Genomic DNA, 8,622 nt, shown 5'->3' with positions numbered 1-8,622 from the left:
TGTCCGTTCATGCTGCTCAGGGCAGAGACCTTGTGTCCATCTTCTTCAGTGGAGACAATGCTGTACCTGTTAGAGAAAACAAACGGAGTCAGTGAAAAGGAAAAGAGACCTGGGCACTTAGAGGGTCAGTGGCTGCTTCAGGAGGAAGCTCGCACCTCTTGAGGCTTTACAGGCACTGACTCAGCACTGCTGTGAAGAAGCTGGAGTTGTGGCTTACTGAGCTCTTGCCAAGTGGCGCACTGAGGTAGCACACGCTGCCAGCATCCTGGGTCTCTGGAACTATCAGGATGCTGCTATGTGGGAGCTCAGCATATGGTACAGCTGGCAGGGCACCACTGTTAGGAAGTTAGCAATGCTGGGTTCCTCAGTTGCTACTACCATGACACTGCCCTGGGTCCCTGCTGCAACACTTGAAGAGATTTGCTCCAAGAAACCTCATCCTCCCTCAAAGTCAAGACAGGGAACAGACATGAGGAACCTTACAGCACTGAACTTGCAGCCAGTCTTAGCTCTCAGGGAGACACCCAAAGCCCTGAGTCCTGATTTACACTGTGAAGCAGCAGACTGAGATAGCTGGGAAGGCTAAAAGCCAGTGCCTAGGATCTTGCAGCATTTTGGCCTTGAATTACATAAAGCTGGAAGTTTCTATTTTCTGTTCTATTCTCCTTACTGATCTCATTGTGCATCTGTGACAATGTTTATACACTTCCTGAGTTCAGGACAATTCCGTTGCCACAGCAACAAGAGTGGCTCCCAGCATCCTGTATCCAGAGCCAAAGGTGTAATTTAGAGATCAACAGCCAAAATGCTGGCAGATTCCCTGCAAGAAACTCCCTCTCTCCAAGAGCTGCTTGCCCAGCCCTCGTACTCTCCTCCTCCTCAGAACATTCCAACTTCTTGCCTTCCCCCTGCCAGGAAGAAAGCTGCTCCTAAGAGGTCACACAAGGCTCTCTATGAAGTCAGTTATTCCCTGATGACATAATTACAGCAGACACTCTGACCAGTGACATAATTAAGATGACACACTTTCTGCAGGAAGAGAGTCCTGGAGGGGGATGCTCCTCACCTAATTTCCAACCCATTTTGTTCAAGGACCCTCTTTGCAGGGCAGTGACCTGTGCCCCCACAAGCCACAAGCCAAGGTTGGGACACTGCCTGAAGTTCTCCCACACAGACCTCTTGACCCTGTTTTTAATTGCTCTTGACCCTCTCCATGGGTTGAACATGGGGGTTCCTTCAGAGCTTCCTCACAATCATCTCCAAAATCATTCATCCTCCTCATTCTACTTGGAAAAGGGAATTTGAGGAACAGGTAAGGTTGGGATTTTATCTCCTGATGTTATGGGGTCTTGCAGTGCTTCAGAAACCTATTATTTATCTCCCCTCCTGCTGGGACCACTGACTCAGCACTGCACCTTCCTTTCATCTGCTTCCTCCTCCCTCCCAGCTGCTGACCCTGCTGAGAACTGGCAGTTCCTCACATACAGGTGGTACATGCCTGATACATTGGGTGGCAGCAGCAGAACTCAGAGTCTTGGATCCTAAACTCAGAATAGAAAAGTGGATCAGGAATGTCCTGCCAGCTGGTGACACTGCAAGGCAGGGTTTTTGAGGGTCATGGAGACACACAAAGCAGAGTTAGGTAGAAGGGGATGGGCCAGAATCCCAGTGGCAATGACAGCCCTTAATAAGGGGTCACTCACCTGTTAACTTGGATGCTGCCCATGGCTTTTTTTATCATCGGGGTACCTCAGCTCACTGGGGGTAGTGGGAGTTGTACACGTGTGGCGTCTCACACAGAGGAGCTCACACGGGAACAGGTGGCTCTGGGGTTCACCCCTGCTGGGCTCTGGCACCCCCCATACCTGAGACAACTTCTGGGCATGCACACTAGAAGCAAACAGAAGAAAGAAACACAAAGGAAAATCCTGTCAGTGCAACAACCAAGGGGACAGGTCCCAGGCCAGGAGAAGGGAGTATGGAAATCCCAGCTCTTTGTGGCCACTGCAGAAGGGGACCTCACCGTCTTGGTGTGTTGCCAAGCACTGGCCCAGATACACACTAGGTATAAAGGGAACAAGGGTACACATACAGTAGAGCAGTTCTCAACCTCCACCATCCTTGCAACTGTACCCCAGACTCCCACTATATTTAGCTATAGAGGAAGGGGCAGGTGGGGTCAGAAAGCCCGGTGGGAGGACCCACCATTTAGTACATTTGTAAGGCACCTAGCATTAGGCACGAAAATAACATAAAAGCTTACATTGAGACTAGAGATCAGCCAGTCTAAATACATCACAAACAAGGGCTAAAGGAGCTTGGGCAGACACAGTATCCTTCAGGAAAACCACCCAGCCAACCCAAAGAAAGAACACTCTCCAGTGACCACAGAACTCCTAAATCCTGCCCCCCGATCCTGCCGCACAACAGGGAAGAAAAGTGGTGAATAGATACAAAAAAAGAAAAGTGACAAAAAGGAAGGGCCCAGAAAGAACCAGGGAGAAGCCTGCTGGAATAAACAGACCTTGCAACATGCCACCAGATCTGCCAAGGAGGGATTCTGCCGGACAACCTGCAGAAGAGGTTTCAATGGACTGAGAAAGTTATGCCCCTGACCTGGTCTTGAGTGAACCGGAGGACCAAGGAACTGTAGGATCAAGAGCCTACTTGCCCTGGCTGACCGGAGCGGCTGAGAAAGGACATGCAGGAAGGGGTGATGACTCATAGATTATGAAGGGCTTTGTATACCAATACTAATCCTAAACTGTATTCTTTGGATTACAGGCAGCCAATGCAAATTGCCGAGTGCAGGCACAATGAACTGATTCCCTCATTCCCAGCCTAAGGAGCAAGTGAACAACTGTTGCAGCCCCCAGGTCAAATACAAGAAAACCCCAATTAAGAGCACCTTAAAGTGCTCTTAGAGTTGGATGTGCCAATGGCACAGTGGAGGACGTGGGAGATGATGTGTCAAGGTCGACATCTGAGAGAAATAGTTGCATTCTCTCAGATAAGCTGGGGTAACAGCCAGATGTGTTCCTCATTGCAAAATGGCGCTCCAGGCTGCCAAGGTTGAGTTCATGTTCTCGCTAAATTATGGTGGTCATGTTACCAGATTAGCGCACACAAAAAAACAACAAGCGGGGTCTTCAAAATGCCACCTCCTACTGACAAACCTCACCTGTCTCTTGCCTCTACTTCCTGCCTAACACATGCTCTAAAACATAGCATGCAAATATGTGTGAATTACATTTGTGATTCAGTGATATTTGTGATTGTGAAACATACCATGCAGATATTTGTGAATTATAGAGAAAATGTGTCTGCTTTTCGTCATTGTAAAATGGCAGTTATGTTAAGCACAAGAGGTTGCTCATAAAGCTGGGCTGTTCGGAACAAGGAATGCGGATAAATGTCCTGCTTATAAGAAGGGGGAGGTAGCATAATAGAGTCATAGCAAATGAGGGTTGAAAAGGACCTGAGGAGATCATCTAGTTCAACCCCCTGCTCAGAGCAGGACTAGCCCCAACTATATCATCCCAGCCAAGGCTTTGTCTAGCCAGGTCTTAAAAACCTTCAAGGATAAGATTTCACAACCTCTCTGGGTAACCTATTCCAGTGCTTTACCAGTTGCTTTTGTGAGGTTCATTTAACCCTGAAGGTTAGTATACATGAAAGATAAGTAAGGCAATATTAATCATATGGAAATGGATTGTTCCTGGAATAAGGAACCATTACATTGTTTCCAGAAATTACTTAAAAAGCAAACATAGTTAGAAGATGATTGGATAAGGTTTATCCCACAAATACAGGCGGATCCAGGATTCTTTAATGGTAAAGACAAGATATTGCCTATAATTCCTCTTAGTTCCCTTGAGAACAACCACACCCAATCTCATTGGAGACAGCAGTTTCTCCACCCTTCCCTGGTGGCCAAATTGCTACTGAAAAAGATCTAAAAAAGTAGGCAAGGCCTTACAGGTAAAAATGTAATTATGCAGCTGCTTATGTTGCAGCAGACCTATGGCTGGTAACCTAAGACCAAGGAAACAAAAGAGAAAGGCTAAGGGATGCACAGGAATGATTTCCCCTCTTGTCCCTTGATGTGGTCTCTCCGGAACAGGCTGACACATACAGGCATGAGGGAAGCTTGGACTTATGTCTTATGTTGCACCTGTTATTTGGCAAGTCAGAAAGCATGAGAGATTCAAAGTTAAGGCTAGTGCAGCTAGTAGCCCCCTTCTTAAGAGAGCAGAGCTGCTGCCAGAGCCCGATCACAACACTTTCCCTTTCTACCAGGGGGCAAAAACAGGAAGGAAGCCATTCACAATAGCGGCAGAAAGAAAGGGACAGGACAGTGCCTCAGCTCACATCTGGGTTTTTAACAGTTTTATAATTAAACATTTTCACAAAGCTGATTGAAGAGGCCCCTCTCTTTCCTGGCTCCATGCGTGGAGAAAGGAACCTTTTCCATCTAAGGGGCCAGACTGTGGTTAACTAAGTTGGAGGGAAGAAGCAGGAGGTCATGAATAACCTTGTACCAAAGCACCCAGGATTCTTGTTCCTTACATCTTTTGAGCCATCAAGGAGGGGACACAGAAAACAAGTGAGATGTGAAGAGCACTGTGTCTCAACCATGACCTGCACTGGCCAGCCCTACCCAGTAAGGAGTATAGACAGATCCTGTTAAAAAAATAACACAGCCCTTTCTGGTGTGCTTCTTCCCAGCTCTTATAAATGAAATCTGTCAAGTCAACACCTGCAGGGACTCCTGATGGTACACAGCTTCTGTGCAAAGCCTTCCCAGTGGAAACTGTGTCTGGTAGCCCAAAGCCAAAAAGCACTCAGACACAGGCTGTCTGGGGAGGACATGGCAAACTTACTGGTTGTCCATGTCTCTAGGACTGCACCTTTGAAGCAGAGCACCAGAGGCTAATACTGCATTAGTACACAAAATTCATATTTAATGACAATAAAAGAACTTCTTTGAAGGGGTAATGGTTGTGTATTGGAAAACAAGCAACGTTTCAGCAAATGAAAGCAAGTTTTAAGTGCTGGTTCAAGGATGGGAGCAGTTGCTTTAGTCTATCCAGTCATTGTTGGGGAGCCACCTAACTGCTGTTTCATAGATCATCTTCCTTGTTCACTTCTGAAATTTTGTCAATGGATTTAAGGAGATCAGCAACAAGATGCAGCAGTTCTGCTCCAGAGACCAGCTGCTTGATTGATAGGTTGGCACCAACAATAATCCTGCGGAGATTCTGCAGGGCAACTTTTATGTTTTGTTTCACAGCCCCCAGGTCAGCAGACTGGTCCGCTCTCAGGTTTTCATTCTCCACCTTGCAAAACTCCAGCTCACTTTGGAGAAAGGACATTTCCTGCCTCAGCTTTCCAGCATTACTTTCTGCCCTCAAAGCCCGTTGCGTCATCAACTGAAGGTTATGTTCTGCCTGATGTAGTATGGATTCCAATCCCCGAGCCTCTTTATCTTCCTTGATTGCAGTAGCTCTCAGTCTCCTCTCCAGGCTTTTCACCATATGTGTCTGACTTTCTGAGAAATTCTGGATACTTTTGATCTTTCTTCTGAGCATGGAATTTTCCTCTTGGAGTTCTTGGTAGCTCAGCTGCAGAGACGGATATTCCCTGTCTCCTATGGATTCTTCATGAAGAGCACAGTTTTCAGGTGCCTTTTCATGAGCTGTGTATGCAATACAAGGGTCACTGGCATGGGCCCATGGAACAAATACCTCATTTCCTGATGTTCTGGATGTGTTTTGATGCAAAGAATCATATGGGCTACACGCTGCCCCACTGGTAACCCTGGGCATATGGCCTTTTTCACGCCCAGGGCAATAGTAGCTCCTGCCCCAGTTCTCCTCCTCCTCATCTGCTAAGTGGTCAGCCACCACTGGGTCTTTGTAAAATGGTTCTTGAAGGTCCAAGGACTCCTCTTCAAAGTCTAGGCAGTGTCTGGCCAGTCTCCTCATGTACATTCCACTTTTCCCTTCCTCATCTTTTGCCACATAGCAATTCTTGGCTTTTTCAAACCCCTTTAAGGAAAATGGAGTGGGTTCATCTGTATCTTCCATGTGATCATCACTCAAGCTACTGTGGCTCTTGCCCTGGCCTGGAGGAGGTGTGGGGTGACGGATGTAACTGGATAAGGATTCTTCGCCATCCTCCTCATCCAGGTCTGGGGACTGTGGACAGTCTCTCTCCGTCGTCTCTGAGGTGAGAAGTGGTCGTGGCATTTTTGAGGTGCTGCTGGCACTGGTTCCCAAATTAGCTCCAGCATAGGTCACATCCTGTCTGTGACAAGCTTGCTGACCCTGCCCACTGTTGCACCAGTCTCTGAAATAACCTGTTTGGCCTCAGCACTCTTCAGTGTGTGATGGTGGTTTACAGAAAAATCTGTACTTTAATCACCTGCATGTATATATGCATGTCTGCATCCTTAAAAATGGAGGCAGAAATTACCTGGGTCTATGATGTCATTGGATGACTACATTTCGTGCTGTGACTTCATAGCCAGGGAAGAGAGAAATGGCCAGAATAACATTTTTCACCCAATGAGCCTGAAGCATCCAAACAACTTGTGTCAAACTGGAAAGGGATCTTGGAGTCATTATTGACTCCAAGATGAACATGAGCCTCCAATGCCAGACCGCAGCCAGCAAGGCCAGCCATACCTTGTCATGCATCCAAAGGTGCATCTCAAGCCAGTCCAGAGGGGTGATACTCCCCCTCAATGCGACTTTGGTCAGGCCACAGTTGGAGTACTGCATCCAGTACTGGGCGCTTCAAAAGGGATATGGCCAGCCTGGAGAGGGTTCAGTGGAGGGCCACCCACTTGGTGAGAGGGCAGCAGGACAGGCCCTATGAGGGGAGACTGAGGGACCTGAACCTGTTCAGCCTTAGCAAAAGGAGGCTGAGGGGGGGACCTGGTGGCTGCCTACAAACTCATCAGGGGAGATCAACAGCAAATAGGTAGAGCCCTTTTCTCCCCAGCACCACCTGGGGTGACGAGGAACAATGGTAATAAACTGATGGAGAATAGGTTTAGGTTAGAGATTAGAAGGCAATATTTTACAGTTAGGGTGGCCAAAATCTGGAACCAACTTCCCAGGGAAGTGGTCCTCGCCCCTACCTTGGGCAAATTCAAGAGGAGGTTGGATGATCACCTGTCTGGGGTCTTGTGGCAGGGGGTCAGGCTAGATGATCTGTTCAGGTCCCTCCTGACCCTAGCTGCTATGAAACTATGAAACTATGAAACCTACAACAGGTCAAGTCCCCTCTGGTTTCCCAAGCTCACCCCGGGCTTCAATGTCAGTTTCAGCACTAATGTTAAAGTTCGTTAATAGTCTTGATATCCAAATGTATGCATATGAAGCACACTGAAGACTTCTGCTTGATTGACTAACTAGGCTTATTAAAAGCTTAACCAGGCTGGTCTCGGGGCTGCATGCTTCACAGAAGGAGAGTTCATGACCCAGGAGCAGTCATGGGAGAAGGAGACTTGGAGTAAAGAGAGATGGGCCAACAGATGTCACAGCACAGAGACCAAGGCAAGGCAGGATTTAAAGTAGAAGACTCCAGGCAGAGGGGTCATGACCAGTGAACAGTTGGCAGAACCAAGGGTGGCCAGGCCAGAAGGATTTCATGGCAGGAAGATAAAGGGCTCAGAGTCTGGGTTTAGGGGTAGTAGCACTTAAACTGCTGAGTTTGGCATGTTCATGGAATAAAGGGAGAGGAACATGGCACGAGAAGATTAGGGGCAAGGAGAGAATTTGATTTTGGTTTTAATTAAACATGTGCCCTATCAAAATATGGTGATTTTAAACCTTCAGTTATAGGAAAGGTAACCTCAAGGAAATTGCAAATGACTCATCAGAAACTTCACAGGCAATGGGGCGTCAGAGTTTTGCTCTCAGGATTACGAGAATGTCATCGGAAACCCCCTCTGTGCATTCCCTGTTACCTGTCTCCATGGCTGAAACACTGGAAATGTCATTGCCCAAAGATGGAATTCACTATCCTACTGGGATAAAGAGGAAGCAGAGGGAAATCGTGGGTCCCTTACTGAAATCATGGGTCCCTTACTGAATGGAGGAGGCAATCCAGTGATGGATGATGCAGAAAAGGCTGATGTACTCAATACCATTTTTACCTCGGTCTCCAAAGGCAAGGTCAGCTCCCAGACTGCTGCACCTGGCAGCACAGTTTGGGGAGAAAGTGAGCAGCCAACAGTGGTGAAAGAACAGGTTAGGGACTATTTAGAAAAGCTTGATGTTTATAAATCCATGGGGCTAGATGGGATGTACCCAAGGGTGCAGAGGGAATTAGCCAATGTGATTACAGAGCCAATGGCCATTGTCTTTGAAAACTTGTGGTGATCAGGAGAGGTCCTGGATGATTAGAAAAGGGCAAATATAGTGCCCATCTTTAAGAAAGGGAAGAAGGAGGATCCAAGGAACTGCAGACCAGTCAGCCTCACCTCATTCCCTGGAAAAATCATGAAGCAGGTCTTCAAGGAATCCATTTCTAAGCACCTGGAGGACAAAAAGGAGATTTTGAATAGTCATGCCTGACCAACCTGATTGCCTTCTATGATGAGATGATTGG

The 8,622-nt window shown here is 47.3% G+C and overlaps 1 protein-coding gene and 1 pseudogene across 1 annotated transcript in view; both read right to left on the bottom strand.

Annotated features, from left to right (window-relative positions):
• The window catches only part of KCNJ4 (potassium voltage-gated channel subfamily J member 4), a 3,158-nt gene extending 1,319 nt beyond the window's left edge, over positions 1–1,839 (bottom strand). Inside the window, 3 exon segments of the mRNA XM_006029874.2 lie at positions 1–2; positions 4–66; positions 1,704–1,839. The exon segment at positions 1–2 is cut by the window's left edge and continues 1,319 nt beyond it. Of these exon segments, the coding sequence (XP_006029936.2) occupies positions 1–2; positions 4–66; positions 1,704–1,741 (103 nt within the window). The 5' untranslated portion in view covers positions 1,742–1,839.
• A 3,284-nt stretch (positions 1,840–5,123) lies between these two features.
• LOC102379855 lies at positions 5,124–6,251 on the bottom strand (annotated as a pseudogene).
• Between the last annotated feature and the right edge of the window lie 2,371 nt (positions 6,252–8,622).

This window comes from Alligator sinensis, unplaced genomic scaffold (genome assembly GCF_000455745.1).
Source record: "Alligator sinensis unplaced genomic scaffold, ASM45574v1 scaffold215_2, whole genome shotgun sequence".
Lineage (NCBI taxonomy): Eukaryota > Metazoa > Chordata > Crocodylia > Alligatoridae > Alligator > Alligator sinensis.
The sequence above is the reverse complement of the archived record's forward strand: the minus strand, read 5'-3'. Positions and strand labels throughout refer to the sequence as shown.